The 23988-nt window shown below is 39.4% G+C and overlaps 2 protein-coding genes across 4 annotated transcripts in view; one reads left to right on the forward strand and one right to left on the reverse strand.

Moving 5' to 3' along the window:
- HSPBAP1 (HSPB1 associated protein 1) overlaps positions 1 to 10720 on the reverse strand; it is a 62567-nt gene extending 51847 nt beyond the window's left edge. For 2 of the 3 annotated variants that reach the window (XM_032406686.1, XM_032406685.1), the window contains exon 1: positions 10515 to 10720. In XM_032406686.1, the coding sequence (XP_032262577.1) occupies positions 10515 to 10578 (64 nt within the window). In that variant the 5' untranslated portion in view covers positions 10579 to 10720. Of the gene's footprint in view, positions 1 to 10224 lie in introns of all 3 variants that reach the window. The other variant, XM_032406687.1, reaches the window with a different exon arrangement.
- An 87-nt stretch (positions 10721 to 10807) lies between these two features.
- SLC49A4 (solute carrier family 49 member 4) overlaps positions 10808 to 23988 on the forward strand; it is a 71774-nt gene continuing 58593 nt past the window's right edge. The window contains exons 1-2 of the mRNA XM_032406688.1: positions 10808 to 12457; positions 19712 to 19805. Of these exons, the coding sequence (XP_032262579.1) occupies positions 12115 to 12457; positions 19712 to 19805 (437 nt within the window). The 5' untranslated portion in view covers positions 10808 to 12114. The remainder of the gene's footprint in view (positions 12458 to 19711; positions 19806 to 23988) is intronic.

Here is a 23988-nt window from a genome sequence, read left to right on the forward strand (position 1 = left end):
TGTAGTAGAGACTTCTAGTTGCCTACCTTATCCCATTCCCACTTTCTTCTTCCTTACTAACAGAACTCTGCGCAACGAGTGTGGCTGAAAAATTACAATTCCCAGACTCCTACGCAGATACAAGTGGCCAGAGATGTATCTGGAAGTTGCCTAGTCAGTCTTTTTGCCCTTAGCCTTCTCTCCTACATTTTGCCTGGAAAACAGACATAATGGTTAGCCACCTTGAGAGATCAAAGGCCCAGGGGGCGCCTGGCTGGCTCAGGTGGTAGAGCATTTAACTCTTGATCTTGGAGTCATGAGTTCAAGCCCCACATTGGGCTTAAACAAACAAACAAACAAAAGCCCAGGAAATTGCAAACCTCAGCTGAAAGAATGCAAAAACATCCATCTTTGTGCTACTAAATCAATACCAGCAAAATTCTACCTCCTAAATCCCTTTACATATAAAAAGTAATTCTTATAGTCAAGATTGTTACTAGTTCATAACTGGTTTAACACCTTGCCTTCTGAGGCTATTGTTTTCAAGGACAACCATATTCTCTCTATAAAATACTCTGTGACTTACACTGAATGAATCATGGCTGGTCTGACCTGTAGCACTCTTTCAGTTCTATAGTTACAAAATATTCAAGCTTTGAAGACTTTTTTTCTAGAACTTTAAAGGGCAGATAAAAAGAGAAGCACCAGCCCTTTTGGGGTAGGGAATCATTTATTCTGCTTATTTTATTTTATTTTATTTTATTTTATTTTATTTTATTTAAAGATTTATTTATTTGTCAGAGAGAATAAGAGAGAGAGAGAGAGAGAGCACACAAGCAGAGGAGTGGCAGGCAGAGGGAGAAGCAGGCTCCTCCCTTAACAAGGAGCCCAATGCGGGACTCGATCCCTGGACCCTGGGATCATGACCTGAGCCGAAGGCAGACGCTTGACCGACTGAGCCACCCAGGCGTCCCTATTCTGCTTATTTTAATCAGAGCCAATAGATCTGGCTTTGAACGTTCCCCAAAAAGTTCTCATATTTGGGTAAGATATATCTTGCCACCCTTCCACAAATAAATACATGGTCATTAGTAACACATGAGTAGTGTTTTGGCACTACTTTTTGAATAGCTTCAAAGAAATACTTTTTCCTCTAACATAATGCCTTTTAAAAAAGTAGTTAATGATCTGATTTAAAAATCCCAGACATCCCAGAAGTTATTTAACAAGAGACCTTAAAAACTAAAATTTGCTGAGAAAGCACCTGGCCCAGTGACTGGGATATATTAAATGCTCAAACGTTTGCTAAATGAATAAAAAGTGCAATAAAGTGTGTACAGAACAGGCAGTAGGATGCTCACCATAACAAGAAATTAGCATATTTACAGAATCTCAGGCCTATCAATGAAATAAAACAATCAGTTGGTTGTGACATAAAAGTAATTTGGTTTCTGATAGTTTAATCAACAATGAACTGGGCCATTAAATTAACAAATTAAAGTGTTACAATTTCCTTTAAAGAAGAATGCAATCTACATTGTATTAATTAAATAGCCTAGGGATGCACTCAGTCACTCCAAGCCAGGAATATCTGCAAAGAGCATAAAAATTCTGAAGCAACCCTGAGAGCCTTTAAAGGATAAGTGTATTTAGGTCTAAACTTGCAGCAAGCAACAATTTCTAATGAAATGACTTAGAAACTGCTGAAAAAAAGATTAGTGATCTAGGTGTTGCACATAGTCTTTTCTCCCTCTAAATGTAGCACGTTATTCTTACAATTTATTAAAGCTTTGGTTTCAACTAATTCTTTGGAGATAGTGAAACATGATTAAAAAGCAAACTGCCTCTTTCTCAGCAATTTTTTCTTTAATTAATGCAAGCTACATGATAATTTGAAACCTAATTTCTCTGAATTTGTTAGCAATCTGCCTTCCTCCATCAATTAATACCTGGCTTGGATTTGTAGCTGAGATTTAGAATTCAAGACGAGAATAAGGAAAACTTACCAAGTTTCCAGAATTCGTTCCTAATATTGATAGAATACAACAAAGACAAAGATCCTGAAACTGAAATTAACTCATCTCTCATGTCAGGTATAATTTTAATAGAATTGTTAATAACTAAAAATTTCAATTAAATTTTATTAGATTTTATTAAAATCTTATTTAAAAGTTTTTAGAAGGTGACAGAAGAGCAGGTCACAAAACTGGGTCCTGGCATAGTAATCTAAATTATTTCTAAATATATACATGTAAGCCTATGATGGTTTCATCAATCTAACAACTCTGTATATACAAGAAATTAAAAAACTTCTGGAATGGTAGATACTAGGGTAAAAAATAATGAACATCTAGGCCACATCAGAAAAACACTGATGGAACTATGCAAGTACTACTTAACAAAATGACTATATTCATACCAAAGACCAAATGGTAAAACTTACACCAACGATAATTTTTCATTTTATAGTCACTATTTTAAAAATGTCAATATAAACCAAGAAAATTCTCCTAAAAGTTAATATAAGTTGTTAACTTATATGCTTAAGTAAATGATGCTTAAGTAAAATGATGATCAGTCATAAACCCTTCGAATTTCAAGGTCTAGAAGGTGGTGCCACTGACGAAACCATAAACAGAAGTGTTGAGGCTGTTATGACATAATCTTTCCAATACCAATGCTTGGTACGATAGTGAACACCGAAGCAGGTTCAGGCTGGGAACAGGAGACAGTTATGTGCTGGACACTTCACATCCTCTTCTTCCCATCTTCTTACATTTGTAACTCTTGCCCAGTCAAGCCAGAAAATCATCTTCTCCTCCTCCTCACTTTAATCCATTTATGCCAGAACTCATAAATAGTACTTGTAAGTTCAAAACAAATACTGGTCCTACACTTAAAGTAAGGAAAAGTACATCTATATTTTAAATGAAATTAATACTAGAAAGAATAGGGGTGCTCGGGTGGCTCAGTCGGTTGGGCGTCTGCCTTCAGTTCAGGTCATGATCCCAGAGTCCCAGGACAGAGCCCTGCATCAGGCTTCCTGCTTAGCAGGGAGTCTGCTTCTCCCTTTGCCCCTCAACCCTCTTGTGCTCGCTCTCTCTCTCAAATAAATAAATAAAATCTTTACCAAAAAAAAATACTGGAAAGAATAGTGTCTCAAAAACTAAAATTCTTTAAAAGGCTCCAAAGTATCTTCAAAATTTCTACCAAAATGTTTCCATCTAGCTCTTCAGAATTTCACTAGGAAAATTTTCTGTATTTCAAAATAAAATGGCTATTTTATCTAACTATTCATCAAAAAAATTCAACAGCAGTCTTAAAAAGATATCTGCACACTCATATTCATAGCCACACATTTATAATAGCCAAAAGATGGAAGCAACTCAAACGTCCATTGACATCATACAATGGAATATCATTCAGCCTTAAAAAGGAAGGAAATCTTGTCATATGCTACAACATTAATGAATCTTGAAGACATTATGCTAAGTGAAAAAAGCCAGTCACAAAAAGACATATACTGTATTATTCCACTTGCATGAGGTATCTAAAATAGGTGAATTCATGGAAACAAAGCAGGATGGCAGTTACCAGGGGCTGAGGGGAGAGAGGAAAGAAGAGTTGTTTACTGAGTACAGAGTTTCAGATTTGCAAGATGAAAAAGTTCTAGAAATCTGTTTCACAAAAATGTGAATATACTTAACACTACTGAGTTGTCCACTTAAAAATGGTTAAGATGATAAATTTTCGTCGTTTGGTTTTTACCACGGTTAAAAAAATTCAATGGTATAGTTTTTCTGTTATTTGTCCTTATCAAATATAAAGTACTTAGCTACACATGAATTATATATATATGCTCTAGCATGGAAAATTGTTTACATAGGCTTTTGCTTTTCTTTAAACTCCCCTGCCTCCTCCTGCCATTTTTTTTTTTTTAAATGAAAAAAGAAATGACAGAGTATGGCATCTCCAACTGAGGAGGAGTAAATCCAGTCATATAGGAATGTCAGCTCTCTAAGAAACTCAAGTCCCTACAACTCTGGAATGAAATTTTTCCTTGGGAATGTCAACCTTAAAACAGCCAGTTATTTTACCACCAAAACGCGCTTATTTGGGAATAGCAGGGGAATTACAATTCAGGAGAAGCAAATTGACTTTAGGAGGGAATTGGGAAGTTTTGAACAAAAGTTCATTGGCAAAAAACAAGAGTTGGAGGTTGTGGCGGTTTCTCATTGGCTGCAAGGGGTGGTTAGTCCGTTGTTGTTGGGGCAGGGAGGGATCTTCCTTCTTTTAAAAGCAGGAGATAAATTCTTACATGAAAAGTGTCCTCCCTTATCAAGTTACTTCTTATCTGCCTTCTTCCTGCTGATGATATGTTTACTCATTTCAAGAAAGACTGGAATAAGAGTTACTAAGAATACATTCTTCTCTTCATCAAGACATAAACCTGGCTACAATTAAAGCTACCAGAGCCCAAGAGAAAAACATAACCTCAAGTCTGAAAGGTGGAATCAGATTCAAAGAATTGCAACTTTTAATTTCACTGAAAAGCTTCAAACAATGTGTGATCCTCTAACATCTCACACTCAGAATTTAAGTTGATTCTTAACATTAAGTAGTTTCATGTTCGTTGGTTGGTTTTTTAAGAATTTATTTTAGAGTAATTCTAGGTTTATAACAAAATTGAGAAGGTACAGATTTCCCATATATCCCCTTCCCACATATGCATAGGCTCCCCCGTTACCAACATCATTCACCAAAATGGTACATTTTTTTTTAACCAGGATAACTTCTTTTTTTTGACACATCATAATCACCCAAAGTCCATAGTTTATCTTAGGGTTCAGTGTTAGTGTTGTACATTCTACGGATCTGGACTAAAATATAAAGACATATAACCATCATTATATCATACAGGGTATTTTCATTGCTTTAAAAATCCTCTGTGCTCTGGCTATTGATCATAACCTGAGCCAAAATCAAGAGTCGGACACTCAACTGACTGAGCCACCCAGGTGCCAAGGAAACAGATCATCTTTATTAAATAAAATATTATGAACTATAAGCTATAATAGCAGTAACATGGTTCTTTATTTTGCATTTTTAAGGTCCCCTTTATTTTCTTTTTTTTTTATAAGTACATTTTTTTTTAAGATTTTATTTGAGGGGCGCCTGGGTGGCTCAGTCGTTAAGCGTCTGCCTTCGGCTCAGGTCATGATCCTGGGGTCCTGGTATCGAGCCCCGCATTGGGCTCCCTGCTCAGCAGGCAGCCTGCTTCTCCCTCTTCCACTCCCCCTGCTTGTGTTCCCTCTCTCACTGTGTCTCTGTCAAATAAATAAATGAAATCTTAAAAAAAAAAAAAAAAGATTTTATTTGAGAGAGAGACGGAGTGAGAGAGCAGGGGGAGGAGCAGAGGGAGAGGGAGAAGTAGATTCCCTGCTGAGCAGGAGCCCCAACAAGGGGCTCAATCCCAGGATCCTGGGATTACGACCTGAGCCAAAGGCAGACACTTAACCCACTGAGCCACCCAGGGGCCCCTAGGTCCACTTTATTTTCAAATAAGGATTCTAATATATTTGATTATCAATATGATCACGTTTCGCTTTTAATAACTTTCAAGCTGTTACTTCAAACAGAAAATATCACATCCTTGAAGGCAAGACGATTATTTTTCTATCCCTAGAGCTTAGCACAATGTTTGGCATAAACTGATGCTAAATAAATGTTTTCTGAATTCACACCTCATTTTTAGCAATGTATATAAAATATTGAAGTTTTATTAAAACTAACGACTTGTTTTCTCTACTTCTGCAAAATGAGCTCTTGAGCACAATCAAAAACAGTCTCAAAACAAAGGGATCCACAATGTGTGGAACAAAGGTCCACAATTTCATGCTCACCTCCACCAGGTTCCTTGCCTGTTCCCAGCATGGTAGTTATCACTAGCAGATTCCTAATCACCCTCGCCCCTACAGCAACCATTCTAAAGCTTCTTCACTTTCAAATTCCCAATACCTCTCTCCACTTCCTCACTCTTTGAGGTGCCTTGCTCTATTTTTTTTCTTATAACACTGAAACCCATGATTTCCCTCTTCTTCACATCAACATTTCTGGTTGACCCTGCTCTTGTTTGGTTTTTCAAAGGACACAATCTTCCTTCTTTTCACCTGCATTCTCTGCTACCAATTCTACTCTAGTAGAACCAGTCTGTCTCCTCACCTTCCTCCCTGCCCTCTGGGCCTTATGTGACTCAGGCTTTTCTCCACTCACTCCTACTCCCAGCCTTGACTGCCAGAAATGGCCTCTTCCATTCGTCGCCATTTTCAAACTATACCAAACTCAAATTACTCTAGGAAGTACAGACCAATCCAGTTTGCATTAGTTCTTTCTTCTCTCAGCCCCAAAGCACTGAAGGTGTGTAATATTTACTTCCCAATTAATTCCTTCCTGCTTGTGGATATGTCTTATACTACAACTCTTTTTATCTGCATCTTTTCCCCCCAAACTATATTTACAAGCTATTTTAAAGCAAGGTCTGTCTTCTACCTCACTGTACGAGTCTTCTGTTTACAATATACATTCCAATATTTTTTGATAATGGACTGGTAGTAAGTTTGCTCAAAAATTAACTTTCTTATGACTCCCACAATATTCATCATTATCCTGAATATACTGACCCTTTCACATTGTGTATTTAATGTATGCACTTTTTTTTTACCCTTTGTTCACATATGCCTTATGTAATTTAAAGCAAAGCCTTCTCTTCCGGTAGGATTTTCTCTATTTAACTTACTTTGTAATGGTAATAAGCAGTCATCCCAAACTGGTGATTCTGGGGAGGATGACAGTTTAAAATGTGATTGAAAGTTCCACAGATAGGATACTGAGAATCTAATACAAAAATACGAAGTCACCTGCAAAAATGTGTATTTATGCTGCATTTTTCAGGGGAGCAAATCCATATTTTCATCAGATTTTTTTCCCTCCTTAGGACTTCAAAATTAAGAATCACCAGTTTCTTCTGGGGCACCTGGGTGGCTCAGTCAAGTTAGATGTCCAAGTGTCTTAATTTCGGATCCGGTCATGATCTCAGGGTCGTGCTCTGGAGCCCTGCATGGGGCTCTGTGCTGGGCATGGAGCCTGCTTAAGATTCTCTCTCTCCCTCTCCCTCTGCCCCCCACCCATGCTTGTGCTCGCTCTCTCTCAAAAAAAAAGATTCACCAGCTTCTTCAAAAAGTTAAACATGGAATTATCTTATAACCTAGCAATTCCAATTTTATATATATGCCCAAGAAAACTGAAAACACATGTTACACAAAAACATGTGCATGAATGCTCACAGCAGCATTACTCATAATAGCCAAAAAGTGCAAACAACTCAAATGCCATCAACTGATAAATGGATAAACAATGTGGTATTACCATACCATGGGATATCACTAGGCCTTAAGAAGGAATGAAGTATTGATAAATGCTAAAACACAGATGAACCTTGAAAATATTATGCAATGTGAAAGAAGCCAGACACAAAAAGCCCCATATTATATGATTCCATTTGTACGGAACATCCAGAGTAGGCAAATATCCACAGAGACAGAGAGTAGATTAGTGACTGCCAGAGGCTGGGGAGAGGGTCTAATTGGGAGTGACTACTAATAGATAACAGGTTTCTCAGTGTGTTGAAAATGCTCTGGAATTATAGTGGTAATGGCTGCACAACTTCGTGAACATACTAAAAACCAATGAACTGTATACATTAAAAGGGTGAATTTATGGAAAGTGAATACTAAATCTAAAAAAACCTCTCCTTTTACCCAGCTGCATGCTTGATATCTTTTGCATCATCTTTCCAAATCTAAACTCTATGCATTCACTCATTACTCCCAACCACCTCCTTTTCTTCAGGTTTCTAATTTACATGTAGTTTCTCAGGTTGGAAAATTACAGAGCTCTCTAAGTTCTTTTCTCTCAGTTCAACATCCATCAGTCACCAATGCCAGGCCTTTCTTTAGTAATAAAAATGGTTGCCACTAATGAATATGTAATTCCTGCCAAACACTATGCTAGATGATCCCCAATTATCTTTAACTCTTACACTAATCATGCATTTTACAGAAGACAAAATTGAGGCTTAAAGGGTAAGTACCTGTTCTTTAGTCTTTCTCCCTCCCATCTATCCTCCTGATCCTCCTAAAATCAAACCTGATCATGTTACTCCCTTACCTAAAGCTCTTTAAAGGCCTCCTACTGTCATAAAGTCCAGACTCCTTAACTTGGTATAAGGTGCCCTTCACGATCCCACTTCCCTCACCACTTCTAATACCAGCTTCTTTCGGTTCCTGGACCATGCCATGCTCTTTCTCCTCCTGCCTTTGGACTTGGCACAGAGTTCTCTCATTCATTCACTCAACAAATATGTACTAAGTGTCCACTATGTGCCTGGGCTTGGGCCATATGGTGAATAAAACAGATAGAGGTCCTGCCCTCAAGGTACTTAAGGTCAAGTGGAGGAAACAATAATAAACAAGTAATTTCAGATTGTAATAAGTGAAATGAAGGAAGCAGGAACAATAGATGTTAGGAGTCAGGGGAAAACTAAAACGACTGTTTTAGATAGGTTGGTCTGGTAAGAACTCAGGTGGTGACATACTCTGAAAGCTGAAGATTAAGAAGCCAATTACGTGAAAAGTAGACAAGAGGAGGAGGAAGTGAGTGACAATAGATGCTCCTGGAGACATAAGCAGAGCCCAAACCAAGGATTTCTGTAGGCCATGGTTAAGAGTTTGAATTTTATTCTAAGTGCAATGTAATTCATTGAAGAGTTTTATGTAAGGGAGTGTCACTTTTTTTGCTGAAGGTGTGAGAAGGGATTGGAGAAGGGATTGGAGGGGCACAAGATAAAAAACAGGATCCCGTGGCCTTAAGATATAGCAGTGGTTTAGGTGAGAAATGTGGATCATCTGGACAAGGGTCTGATAGTGAAGGTGGGGAAAAGTAGACAAATTAGATGCAGAATTGACCTGACTTGCAAAGTCACCCACTGAAAGTGAGAAAGAGATGAAGAGAGGATATATAGAGTTTGGGGAATTGTCATGGGGGGAAGTAAGCTTACCACAGAAACAGAATCAGAGGATCTCAGGCCCATACTGAATGAATATTCAAGAGGTTGATCATTTTCATTTTATACTGTCATCAGTTTGCTCAGGACTTTTTCCAGAAAAATTCAGCCATGTAAGTGCAGGTGTAAAGAGAACAAAAGGTTGGGTTCATCAAGAGTATGAGTTCTGCCAGAAGAATAAAAGGAAGGGAAGGACAAGAGAATGGTGCACCTTCAGAGGAGAGACCATGACAAAATAGAGCATGCATTATAAACTGGATAAGGGGGTACAGATGTACAGAAAATGTAAGAATCAATGGATGGGAGGTATAGATGAAGTTCAAGAATTGTATCCTAGGGGTGCCTGGGTGGCTCAGTTGTTAAGTGTCTGCCTTTGGTCCTGGGATCGAGTCCCGCATCAGGATCCCTGCTCAGTGGGAAGCCTGCTTCTCCCTCTCCCACTCCCCCTGCTTGTGTTCCCTCTCTCGTTGTGTCTCTCTCTGTCAAATAAATAAATAAAATCTTAAAAAAAAAAAAAAAGAATTGTATCCTTGGGGTACATAAGGGAGTTTATAAGGACAAGAGACTGGTCAGACAGGACAAAATTATAATTGTTTCCTCCGCTTGGATTGGTCATTTCCTGCTCTAGGCAAACAGGAGTATTTGATCTCCAACCACAGCCATCCTGTTTTTCTGCTCCCTGTCTTCCCACAACTCCCCCGCACTACCACCTAAGTTTGTCACGATCTCATTCAATCTTAAAGACCCACCTCCAACTACTCCTTCCTTGAAGCATTTATGTTTTCCCCACAGGGATCTCTCCTCCTGGTGACAGCCCTCACCCAGTGTGTACTGCTAGTATTATTCATGTTATCAGGTATTAATCATTCTTTTCCTTTCTAGGCCCCTTTACTCAACTGGAAAAAAAGCATTATTATAAACAATCAGAAGTCTCTAGATTCTCCAGTAGCAGTACCCAGAACTGTGCCAGGCACGGAGCAATCACTCAATAAAGGCTAACAGAGATCTCTGGCACATGGGCCCCCCCAACCTCACTGGTTACCTAAGGCAGGGTTCCACCAAAATTTAACAAAAGCTCATAACCTCTGTTCATAGAAGTCCCAGTCCCAGATATTTCCATTTACCTCAAGAGTGGGCTCCACTTTCACAGATTTAATTTAATCCATTCAAACCACCCTCATGCGTGAATCAGCCCTGGCAGGATGTGGGGATACAGGGCCTGCACGATGACTGGAAATCTGGATGCCTCAATTTGAGAAAAGCCACGTTCACTAAAAAATAATAATTTCTTCACAGTTTAATGCAGTGCCGGAGAGACGTGAAATAAGAGCTAGACCAACAGGCCACAGGAGAAGTGCCAAGAATGAGCTGGCACAGGGTTGTACTCATGATCTGACTTCAGCCTGGCGCCTACCTTCCACCTCTCCAGTTCCAGCTGCGGGGGCCGTTTCAGGGGTCGTCCCCGGGGTTGCTGCCATGGCTAGCTCCGCCCCAACCCAAAAGTGGAGTGGAGTGGGAGTGGGTTCAGAGGACCGCCAAAAACCGGGCTCTGGAGTCGCAGGACAGGAAGGAGCCGCGCTAGCAACTCCAAGGCTCCCCCGGAAGCACCACTCACGCGGCAGTCACGTGACGGGCGCTGGGCGGGGCCACGCAGGTTTGTTTTGATTCCCAGGTTGTTGAAATGTCAGCACGTGGTCTCGGCTGTAGCGCTTTGTATCTCCCCCAGAGTTTAGCCTTTTTTCTTTGTAGTCTTTTCTTGGATTAGTTTCTGCTCCCCGTCTTTTTTAGTCAGGTCCTTCCTATCTGCCTTGCCGCTTTCCTACACCCAACAGTATTGGAGTTTTAGGGGATGGTTTGCAGTTCTGTGGGGCTCGGAGCAGTGGAATGGGGGCTACGCCTCCGCCTTACTCTGCAGACGCTCTTACCAGGAGAGCTAACGCTTCTCTTCCACCTTTCTTGCCTTTCTGGCAGCAACATGACTCCATCTGTTTTTTGTGGCTTCTGGGGAATACGAACTCCAGGCAAACGTCCTTTAATTGCTCTCTCCGTGACTCATTTCCCGACCCACACTAGCCAAATCGCTTGACCTAGGGTTTCAAGGACACTAATCGACAGCTGTCAGGCTTCTGGATTTGTATAATGAAATAAACAACCGGCTGCTTGATCAAGAGATCAACAACCCCCACCCTTCTCACTTACTTTTCGTCTGGTCAAAATTGTAATAACTGGAGATGGATCTAAGTCATTAGGGGCAGAAATCTCTTAAGTCTTAATCAACATATCTTTATTGCTAGCCTATTAATGACAGGCAACGAGTAGAAAGATATCTATATCTTTTTAAATTACATATGAATGTAATTGGCTAGTTTATAATCTCATTGGGTATGTAAGACAAAGGGTAACTGAAAAAACTAGGCAGTACTTACTGTCTGTAAAAAAGAAATTATTTTCAAACGGCAAATCCAACAGCTCAATCTTACCCTATCTCCCCCTTTAATTTCTAAAGTTAGAAATCCAACAAAAATAATAAATCCAATATAGAAGCAAGCAATAGCTTAAGTGACCGGAGGTATCCAAGTTGTTTATCCGACACGTGATGTAAACTTAGGCACTTCCTCCAGCAATCCCAGGTTCCTTGCCCAACCTCCTCTTAACACAGCCTTTCTGGGAGTTTCCTTTTCCCCGGCTCAGCCGCTCTCCTCCCGCCTTTTGGTTTCTCCTTGTCCTCCCTCAGGGACGGGGGTCTTCACGCCCTCTACCGCCTCAGTTTACGCTCCAGTGCCCGCGAGGGGACTGCCCCGGAGCGGTACCCCGGCCTCCTCCCCGCCCGCGGCACCTGCCCCGCCTTCCAGCCCCTGGCCGGCTCGCGCGGCGCAGGCGCACCGGGCGCGGCTCAGAGGCCGAGGGCGAACACAGCCTATTCTGCCTCCGCCTCCTGCGGCCGCATCCGCGCGGGGCTGGTCGGCGGCACCCCGGACCGCGCTGGGCAGAGGCCCCGCGGGCCGCGCGTCGCCATGGGCGCGGGCTGGAGCAGCGAGGAGGAGCGGCAGCCACTGCTGGGGCCCGGGCTCGGGCCTGCGCCGGGGGCCGTCTGGAGAAGCCGGGAAGCGGCGGCGGCGGCGCTGCCCGCGGCGGCCCCGGGTCCCGGGCGGGTGTACGGGCGCCGCTGGCTGGTGCTGCTGCTCTTCTCGCTGCTGGGCTTCGCGCAGGGCCTGGTCTGGAACACCTGGGGCCCCATCCAGAACTCGGCGCGCCAGGCCTATGGCTTCTCCAGCTGGGACATCGCGCTGCTCGTGCTGTGGGGACCCATCGGCTTCCTGCCCTGCTTCGCGTTCATGTGGCTCCTGGACAAGAGAGGTGAGGAGGTCCGGGCAGCGCCGGCCGGCGCGGTCACTCCGGGGAGAGCCAGAGCCCGCCAGCCGCCGCCCTCGGCTTCGTCTTAAGGGTTATGTGAGGTGACCGAGTGTTGCTGGTATCCCATTCCTGACCAGGAACCCTCCGTCCCTAAAGCGACAAATATGGGGAGGCTTCTTTGCAGATACTGTGTTTATGTTTACATCAAGACCCATTACGCAACAGCAGAGATTAAGTGATCTCTAAATGTTCATGTTTTTGCACAATGTGGACATCAGAGCATTCCTGTGCACGGGCTATACGTTTTTTCACACCTGACCAAAATGACTGATGCTTTGACTTCAAAGGGATTTGAGAATGTTGAGGGTGAAAGGTCAGAAAATAGACTGATGATGCCCAGATACAGGGAAGTATTTGGCTTTGCATAATAGATGACTCCAGCCCAGGGCTTTTGGGAAACTCCGATCTGAGTGCTTTGATTTCTCTAAAATGGTGCACAGCAGCTTTAAAGTGTGTGTTTGTGACTAGGTGGTTGTGTCAGTTGAGATTTATGACTCTCAGATAAAGCGTGGCAGATGAATGAAGACTCTCTGAGGAATACTCTGAAGAGACGTCTCACTTTACCACTTGCCAGTGTGATTCTGTGAGGAGAAAAAGGAGGTCATACAACTGAATGATAAGGCATTGAGTTATACCACATAGGTATGGGTAAATGATTCATGATCACCGTGATGTAGCTGCTGACAAAGGAGGACCGTTTTAGACATAGAAGTATAGCATCAAACAGAAGGAAGACCATTGACAAACTGGAGCACTTTTTAAAAGTGGTGTGACAAGAATAATGATGTAAAAATCATGTGTAAGATTAAGGGAACTGGGTGTGTCAACATTTACAAAGAAACTTGAGGCAAAATACAAAATATGTGAAGGTCAAGTAAAAGAGGAATTAGACTTACTCTGTGTAGTTCTAGAAGGAAGAACTAAATTGAGTGAAGCTACAAAAGGATATAACTCAAAACAGTAAAGGAAGAACCTTCTAAGAATAAAAAGGTGTCCAGCCCTGGAAGATGTGTCTTGACTGGCATAGAACTTCCAGATAGAGTAGGTACTTTCGCAGAGGATGTGTGCTAGATGCTGAGGAAAGGTTTCTTGTACTGAATGGAGGTTTTCTTTTCTTTTTTTTTTTTAATTTTTTAAAAGATTTTTTATTTATTTGCTTGAGACAGTGAGACAGAGAACAAGAGAGAGAGCATGAGCAGGGGGAGAGGGAGAGGGAGAAGCAGACTCCATCCCAGAACCCTGGGATCATGACCTGAGCCCAAGGCAGTCGGCTAACTGAGCCACCCAGGCGCCCCCTGAATGGGGGTTTTCTTTGTTTGTTTTTTTTGTTTGTTTGCTTTTAAACTGAATTATAGTTTGGATTTCGTCAGTTTTTCCACTAATGTCTTTTTTTTTTCCATTCCGGGATTCAGTCTAGGGTTCCAAATTGCACTCAGTTATGATTTCTCCTTAATTTCCTCCAATCTGTGACAATTCCTATGTCATTCCTTACAAGGTTGGCTAAATTTAGGGGAAAATGTTATTTTGTTGTTTGTTTTTATTTATATTTTTGTCAGGAGCATTTTTCAATATTATTTTCTAAATTTAACCAACCTTGTTTTTAGGGTAGAAGAATGTTAATTTTTACCTTTTTTATTATAATTGTATGAACTATCTGTGGCTAGATAAATTAGGGACTACCTATTCACTTTATAAAATAAGTTACTTCAGGAATTCTTTCAATAGTTCCTGTAACCACATGGGGAATTCAATTTTATATTCGCCATTGGTTGAAGCAATAAAAAATAAATGTAAAAATTCTCTTTTAGTATGTGGTTTTCCTTTTTAGTAGGAGAAAGCTAATATACTTTCATATGTTGGCTGTCCTGCTGCAGATGTCCTATCTACATACATAGAAAGTAAGTACCGGCATTATTGGGTACTAAAATATCTTGCTCCCTAAAGGGTAGATAGTTGTCTGGCCTTGCTGCTGCCTCAGCCAGCTTATCATAGAAGACCGGTTATCTCCCTAAGATGGGTTTTGTACCCTCTTACCCCTTTTCATTTTTCAGCAGAGACAAAAAAGGACTAGCTAGTGAGATAATAGGAGAGCCAAGAGCAAGTGAACCCTAGGAGCCAAGTGAAGAAAGTTTCAAGGAGATAGTACCTAAATGTGTGCTAAGTACTGGGAAGATAGACTTCACAGAGCCTATATTCTAATGAGATCTAGGCAACAAACAAAATTAAATATTTAGTATGTCAGATGGTGATAAATGCTATGGAGGAATATAAAGCAAGGCAAGAGAGAAAGAGAGGAGGTCATGGTTGAAGAATGGAATGCTTGAAATTGAGTTATATTATGGATGCAATCATAGTAAAAATTAGATCGGAGTATAAACAACAGAAAAGACTACTGAGGTGTAGGGTAGAGGACATGATCATGGAATAAGAAGTTGGGACTGAGAGGCAGGGATATTGAAATGATCATCTAGTGAATCTTGAAATCACCAGATTTATGAAAAAGTATTGTCATAAGGAGGAATAATGAGCCAAGATATTTGTAAACAGTGAGGGTGAATGCCCTGTAGACAGGTGTGTGGTAGTTTCTAGACAACTGCAGCAAGGAGTTTTGAGTATTAGAATTAAATATAATTAGATCAAAAGCTGTTCTGGCCATACTATGATGGAATAGTAGGAACTGGATTTATCCTTCAATTTTCAACCAAAAACAAAAAATTAAAGTATACGAAACAGAGTTTTCAGATATTGGACAACAGGCAGGGCAGGGTGGTGATCCCTATGAACACTATGAAAGAATTTCCAGGTATCAGTGTAGAGATGGGGAGCCCAGACTGAGTGCTGCAGTTTCCCTAGGTTGAGGAGACAGTTGAGAATTGCAAGAGACCGACTTAGCTAGAATTCTTAGGGTGGAGTACCAGAGAGGAAAAGAGCTTTACAGAAAGTTCTAGATCTACAGGGAGTTTCTACAGATCAGTCTTCAGCTGATAACCGATCAGCAGATACATGTGAGGAAACTACCAAATGCTGGAAAAAGGAGCAGCAAAAAAAGAATAGGCAGAACAATTCCCAAAGTTCACACAAAGCTAGGAATAGTTCACATTCCCAAGGTCAGAAAGGGAAAACCTCAAAATACAGAAGAGATTGGGTTGAAAACTCATAGGGGCATTGCCTCAGTAGTAAAGACAAAAGAACCCTAGGCTAAAGAATGCTCTGGTTTCACCTAATAAAGCTTAAAAGTATGCCTCAGAAAGATCAAAAGTAACTCAGCTGTATCTCACAATATTGTTCACAAACATTTAAAGAAATGCAAAAAAAAAAAAAAAAAATCCATCATCCAACAAGGTAGAATTCGGAATTCCTGACATCAAAATAAAAATTTACCAAGCATGCAAAGAAGCACGACCAATAAAGAGGAGAAAAAACAATGAATAGAAACAGATCCTCAGATGGCACAAATGATAAATTAGTAGACAGGAACATCAAAACAACTACTTTAAATATTCTATATATGTTCAAGAAGATAGAAGAAAGCATGAACATGTTAGGGCGAGACAAGGGAAACATAAAAAGACCGATATTAAATTTCTATAGATGGAAATGCAATCTGACCAAAAAAAAAAAAAAAAAAAAAGGTGTATAGGACAGGATTTAATATCAGATTAGACATTGCAGAAGAAAAGATTAGTGAACTTGAAGACGGCAATAAATACTATCCAAAATGGAAGAGAGGGGGGCAAAAAGACTAAAAAGAAACAAACAAAAACTCCACCAGCATCAGTGAGTTGTGGGACAGTTTTAAGTGACCTAATATACATGTAATTAGGGATCCAGAAGGAGAAGAGAAAAGTAAGGGAAAGGCATAGAGTGAGATGAGGGAGGGCCCCCCAAATTGAAGAAATAATGGCAGAAAAATTCCGTATCTATAAACCCACAACTCTAAGACAAGAATCCTAGCAGAAGAAACATGAAGAAAACTACACTGAAGCACATCATAACCATATTGCTTAAAACCAGAGAGAATCTTAAAAGCATCGAGAAAAGAGACTGAGGAACTTTAGGGAGGAGAAAATGACAGTGATCTGGAAGTATTGGGGGAGCAGTGTCATGGGGGGAGAGGTTTTGGTGGGATTAGGAAGGTAAAGAGAACATTTGGAGAAGGGCTTCAGAATGTAGGGATTCCACAGATTCCCTGATTGTGAGCCTTCCAGCAGGCACAGTGGAAAGGTTTCAGGAGTTGGGGAAGCTGTAGAGATGAGTTCAGATTAGGGGATATATGAAGCCAGATTTGTATAGGGATGACCTGTGAATCTTGGATCTCCCAAGCCTGATGTAGACAGAAAAAAAACAGGCACAATATGATTGTTCCTGATGGTCTCCAAAGCAGTTTGGGGTGGCAAGACTGTGGCTTTTGGGGATAGGGAGACTGGAGGTCTCCTCACCAAGAACAAACAGAGCTCATCTTCTCTCCAGTTGATGGAAGTATGGAGCCTGAGAACAAACAGTCTTACCAGATGAACTTTATGACTATAATTAATTTCCCATGCATCCACTATGAATGTGTGTGTGTGTGTTCCAATTAACTTTGCATCCTGATTTTTTAAGCACACCTGTTGTAGAGATGCCATTCCTGTACCAAATATGTTCCCAGCAAAGGAGTGATTTCATCCATGGGAAGGAAGCTTCCTGCAGTGTCTGTGCCATGTTTGAATAGAATTTATTTTTATTTTCAATCATGTTTGGTTTTCTGAAATTGTTCTAATACCTTTCATCAGATGGTTTTTGCACTCACATCCTAGTACTGTAATCACTTGGGATCTGTTTATTTACATAAAAGTACTAGATGTCTCAGAGGCTTATTTTCCTGGAGTCCTCATACCTCTTCTTCCCGAAGTCAGTTGATGTTATTTTGATTACATGAAATTATAGAGTACTGCCTTGTCGAGATTCAAATGAGATAAAGAAAACATTTTATTCAGAATTGAGCATCATCTGGGGTGGATTAAGTAATACTTGGCAACAATTAAAAATAAGCAAGAAAGCCACAAGCTGTACCTGTGAGGTTGCTTTAATAATCAGCTTTTCACAACTTCTTTATTATGAAATGTATATATTTAGCTGTTATATTATCATTTATTTGATAAAAGCTATAATTGAGTAGAAAAGTATGCCAGCCTTTAGCAGTAATAATAGGAAACTGGGTTATTTGGACTATATGGTCATAAACAACGCCTCACTGCTTAGTTGGTGGCTGCTTACCTTAATTACAAACCAAATACTTAGGAAAAAAATAAATATCATGTAGAAGGTAAAGCCTTATAGTCCCAAATCTGTAACATTTTAATCAGTATCTCATAAGACACCCCATATATAAGCCTTATAAGAACAACACTTTGCAAGTTTAGCATATTTATGACCGTGAATGTACTTTTTATTAATTACACTATATTTCCCATGGCTATAATATGGGTTTAAAATTTGCATTCTTTTAGTAGAAGCAGTAAATGAGCAGTATGTATGCATTACTTCTTACTGGGAAGCACAATTTTCTATGATATTCCTTCTGCCAAATTGTATTAATCATATTCAAATCATATAAGAATATTATAAAGCTAACTCAGTTCATATCACAAATTGTCTTCAATGTGGCATGTGTGTGCCTGATCCAGATCTCAAGTTTATTTTCCTTGCTAAGTTTAATCTGCATAATTATAGTTTTGTTGACTTTCAATTTCCTTGGTTAAGAAGCAAAATTCAGCTGAGTAAATTTAAAGATCTTACTGGCTCTATTCAATGATTCATGAATCAGGCAGGATCTCATCTAGCATATAGAAAGGAGTTCCAAGGTCTGTGCAAAATGAAAGACTTTTACAGGCAGAACGGGGCGGGAACAAGGAAGTTTTACTAGCAAAAAGTGGATTGCTTGTGGCAAGGTCATTTTCCTTTAGGGGACAGGAGGGGGTCTGTCAGGCAGATTACCTCACTAGCACTGATTGATTAGATTAGTGTTCCATTTCTGGGAGAACCAAAACTGAAATTAAGTCAAGGCAGTTTGGTGACATGAGGCTTAGCATGAGCAACTCCATTTTGGGCCTGTTGTCTTGTTTTTAACACCTTTAAGCAGAAAAGCCCTTTGAAAACCAAAATACTTAACTATTCCCTGCTGTCAAAAAAAAGAAAGCCCTGGGAAAAAAAGAAAAACTTAAATTTAAAAATTTGCATTCAGTCTATTCACTATGAAATGGTTTCCGGGAGGCTTTGAATTTGGGAGAAATTGGAAGAAATGTTGCCACTTCTGCCATATGCTCAGTATGAGCCACCTGTGTGATGTGGCTGCCACAAACAGGTGGTATTAGTTTAGTAGTAACAGAAGTGCAGCATTCCAGCAGTAGGAATTTATAATCCCATTAAACTACTCTGCCATACCTAGAATATTGTGTCTATTTTTGATTACCTTATTTTAATATTTTTATATTCTCTTTTACCTTGTTATCCATGTGACTGACTATTGGCACACATTTTTAAAATAATTGATTATATTTGAGATAGAAAGGGAAAAGCTATTTGATCCATATTATAAAGTCCTAAGCCATGCCTTTTTTTTTTTAATGGTATCATTCTATAAATTGAAAGCCATCTGATAAGTCAAGAAAAATAAAAAGACCATTGTTGTATTCATAGTCAAAGGGTTCTAAAGGACCACCTCATATAACAAGCATTAGTTTGTCCTGCTAATTAGATAAAATACATAATTGGCCAGTTGTCATTTTTCAAGAAAATTTAAAGCCATGATCTATCTACATTAAAAAACCTTTTAGGGGCAGTTTAGAGTTTCTGCAGCTTGCATTTGAAAACTGGAAATTTTATAATGGAAGTATAAAACAAAAATAGCTAGTCCTTTAAAATTATCTTCTATATTTTTTACTGTTCTATATGAATAAAACATTGTAGCCATTCATTTTGAAAAACTGGACCTAATGGATCTTCTTTGATGTGATCATTCAAGTTTTCTATTAAAGTTAGAATCCTTTCATTTTTAGCATGGAGAGTTTTTTTCCCCCATGTGTGGAGTTTTAGCAAAAAGCTAAAATACTGGAATATAATATCACTGTGATTGAGTAAAACAATCTTTGCTCTTAACACTGGACTTACATGAAAAGAATGTAAAAAATAACCCAGATTTTTTTTGTTTCCTCCTAGGTCTTCGGGTAACTGTGCTTCTGACATCCTTCCTTATGGTTTTGGGAACTGGTCTAAGATGCATACCTGTATCAGACTTAATGCTTAAAAGAAGGTAAATTCTATAAATAACTTAAAATTTTTTCCCACATTTTTCTTCATTATGAATATATTAAATATGTTTGGTTATAAGCTTTTAGTAAATGGTTCCATTTTTTTTAATAATTTTTTTTTAAGATTTTATTTATTTGAGAGAGAGAGAGCGCACACAAACAGGGGAGAGGGAGGAGCAGGTAGCCTGATGTGGGGCTCGATCCCAGGACCCCGGGATCATGACCTGAGCTGAAGGCAGATGCTCAACTGACTGAGCCACCCAGGCGCCCCTAAATGGTTCCATTTTTAAGAGGATCAATAGAGGGTCATAGTTAAATTAGCATTTATTTTTTTCCCTACATAATGATTAATTCAGTAGACATTTATTAATTGTCATATGGAAAATGACTATACTAATTTTTGTGTAAATAGAAAAAGAACAAGTTAATCTTCATGCTATCTAGGAGCGATAATAACCATGGGAAAATAATGGTATAACGTAAGGAAGAATAATGTAGCTAATGCAACAGAAGGGGTATAAAACTGTCCTGAGACACTGAGAGAAGTTTCGGCTGAGGGTATCAAAAAGAGTTGATGAAGGAGGTGATAATTAAAGTAGGCATTGAAGGATGAGTAGAACTGGGATTATATAACTGTAGTTACCAAAGAATATTCCAGAGAAGAGGAATAATAGGAACAAAGGCATAGAGGCAGGTAGGCATAGACCTCGTCTGGGATGGTTAGGTAATTTCATTGTGTACAGCAGCATTTTGCACCTGGGTCTGTGGATTTATTCTGAGAGGGTACAAGGTATATGAAGATTTTAAAGTTTTGTTTTCCTTTTGGTTAGAATATTACTAAAATTATTTTACCAGTAATAATCTGTAATTAAAAGACATTTTTATTGACTAGAATGTCATTTTCTTAAATTAGTGTTTCTCAAACTGGAGTCCTTGGATGTGATCCTGAAGGTCATTGAAAAATTTTTCCTCTTTAAAAAGGACCCGTAGGGGTGCCTAGGTGGCTCAGTCAGTTAAGGGTCTGCCTTCGGCTCAGGTCATGCCTGGCAGGGAGCCTGCTTCTCCCTCTCCCTCTCCTGCTCTACCTGCTTGTTCTCTCTCTGTCTCTCTCTCTGTCAAATAAATAAAATCTTAAAAAAAAAAAAAAAAGGACCCATAAATTATTCAAGTTTGGGAGATACTTGTCTACAGGTTAAGGTATAAAAATGGGATATAAATAGATGAGTTTAGAAAAGGTTATCCAGATTATAGATAGATTTAGAAAAGATTATCCATCAAGATTATCCTTGATGCCATCCTGTAAAATTGTGTTTTCCTCACTGGGCAGTTGTGAGCCACTTAGTTCTTGTGGCTTAGAGCAGCAATAGGATCTGACCTGTGCTGGGTAAACTACTGATTTGAGGTATATAGGATTGATTACAGAAGGTAGAGATAGCTGGGAGGAGACCAGGAAAGAAGTGAGAGCCCAAACTGGAATCATTTTTTATTTGTTTATTCATTTATCAGTTCACTTACTCAACAAAATTCACTGAGCTCCTACTGAGTGCCAAGCTCTCTTCTGGACATGGGGAACACAGCAGAGAACACCAAAGACAAATCCTTGCCTCTTGGAGTTTACATTCTGGTTGGGGAGACTGGCAATAAACCAGATAAATAAATAAAATATGTAGTATGTGTTATAGAGAAAAAATAAAATAGGAAAGAAAGATCTGAAATGTCAGGGGAAGGATGGTGAAATTTCAGAAAGAATGCCCCAAGAAAACAAAAAACAAACAAACAAACAAAAAAAACCATACTGGGAAGATAACTTTTTGGGGTAAGAACCCAAAGGAATGGACCATGCATTATCTGGGGGCCAAGCATTCCAGGCAGAACAGCAAATGTAAAGTGCTGGAAGGGAAGAGCTCTCCTGGCAGGGAGGTTAATGTGCCTGGAGCCAAGTGAGACAGGAGAGGCTTCATGGGAAGAGTGATAGGAAATGAGATCAGCACGGTTATGGGGTGGTGGTGGGAGTGTGAGACAAGATCCTTTAAGACCTTAGCTTTTTCTGAGCTGGGAAACCATTGGTGATTTTGAGCTGAGGAGAACCCTGGTCACAAGCTGCTTTGTTGAGAATAGACTGAAGCTGGAGGTCAAGGGCAGGAGTAAGAAGACCAGTTGGGGAGCCAGTGCAATAAACCAAGTGAGAGATGATGGGTCTCTGCGGAAAGCTAGTCTTCATTTCCTATCCTTTTGAGTGAAGTCTTAATGGATGAGTTTCATTATTGTGTTTGAGATGTTCTTAATTTTTCAAACACGGCATCCACAGTTTTTAAATACAAATTTCAGTAAGCTTAACTTTAATAATGCATTCTTTTAAAAAGCCCATTAATATTTTTATTAGCTTTTCTTCTGTTTTGAGCCATCCATACTATTCTCTCTCGTCTTATTTCCCTTTATATCCTTTCCAGATATAAAGCTCTAACAGTAATAAAGAATTGACTGTCTTGGTGAAGAAGGTGATACGGAAAAAAAATAGAGCTCGTAAAGAAATGTAAACAAAGATAGGAGGAGATGAAAGAGAATTACTAAAAGAGTTCAGAGAGATTGAATCTTTGATAAAAAGAGGGCATAAATTGAATTTTCAATCCTTGTGCGTTCATCTATAAAGAATGTAGGAATATTATCCCCTTAAAATGAGACTTTGTTTTATGTCCATACAGTATTTCTTTTAAGCAGTATTATTAACAATGCTTATGCAGTTGTTAAAATGAAAATGCTACAATTAGAATATGTGTTTTTGACTAGTAAGTTTAATAGATCACCACTTTTAAGCTTCCATCTCCATCTGATACTCAGCAGGAAGGGGTAAAGACCTGTAACATCCATTTGGCCAGCGTTGAAACAAGTATTTGGCAATCTGTGTTTTTGTGCCCCTGTTTTACTTGGAGCTTTTTGAACCTCAGACCCAGCCTTCTGGAATAGTGTCCCTGCACCCTTGGCTTCCTGTATCTTAGCTTCCTTAAGTCTCCAGACATGATAAAAGCAGCTTCTGACAAGCTCTTTCATCAACCAAGACTCTTCTCACCACCTTCCTAATGGTGTTCTATCACTGCATGGTATCAGTATTTCTTTTACCTGCATAGTACCGGTAAAAATCCAGGAAAATTATTTTTCTACTTCTATTTTTCTACATCATAGATAAATGAGGAACTTAGAATAATGAACTTAATTTTTTTTCTTTAATTTTTTTTTTTAAAGATTTTATTTATTTATTTGACAGAGAGAGACACAGCGAGAGAGGGAACACAAGCAGGGAGAGTGGGAGAGGGAGAAGAAGGCTTCCCGCAGAGCAGGGAGCCTGATGCAGGGCTTGATCCCAGGACCCTGGGATCATGACCTGAGCCGAAGGCAGACGCTTAACGACTGAGCCACCCAGGTGCCCCAGAATAATGAACTTTAAAGCATTTCTTCTGTGATCAGGAAGCAAATCATACCAAAAAAATTATAAATGGCATTGCTGTATAGCACTGGATGATGTTACTTTGTAGCATGAAATACGATACTGCATGCCCAGTAAACAATTTAAAGATTTCCAGAGGGTGAACTTACAGTAAGTTATATGTGCTTTTAACTGTAGGTGTATCCAGGGATTCCTGTAACACATGCCATGTTATCTTCTAATTCAGTGTAGTTTCCATTAATATAAATGATAGATAACATTTACTAATGTGTGTTAGTTAAATAGGATGGTTCTAGTAAACATAGATTTTTTTTTTTTTAAGAAATATATTCTATTGTGAAATGCTTGCAGCTGGCAAAATTACATTTAAAATGACCATACCAGGGGCGCCTGGCTGGCACAGTCAGTGGAGCGTGCAACTCTTCATCTCGGTTGTGGGTTTGAGCCCCATGTTGGGTGTAGAGATTACTGAAATAAAACCTTTTTAATCAATTAAAAAAATAAATAAAATGACCATACCGGAAAAGATTGTTTAATACATGGTTTTATGATAATTGCTTAACTATCTGGGGACAAAAACATGAAGAAAAACCTTAAATCTCTGTCTTACCACTTAAGTAAATTCCAATTGGGTCAAATATTTTAATGTAAAAAATGGACCATAAAAGTGTTAGATAATGAGGCTATTTTTCAATAATCTGAGAATGAGGAAGACCTTCCTACTAAAACGCAAGTCCGAGAAG

The sequence above is a fragment of the Phoca vitulina genome, unplaced genomic scaffold (assembly GCF_004348235.1).
Source record: "Phoca vitulina isolate PV1807 unplaced genomic scaffold, GSC_HSeal_1.0 scaffold8, whole genome shotgun sequence".
NCBI classification, from domain to species: domain Eukaryota; kingdom Metazoa; phylum Chordata; class Mammalia; order Carnivora; family Phocidae; genus Phoca; species Phoca vitulina.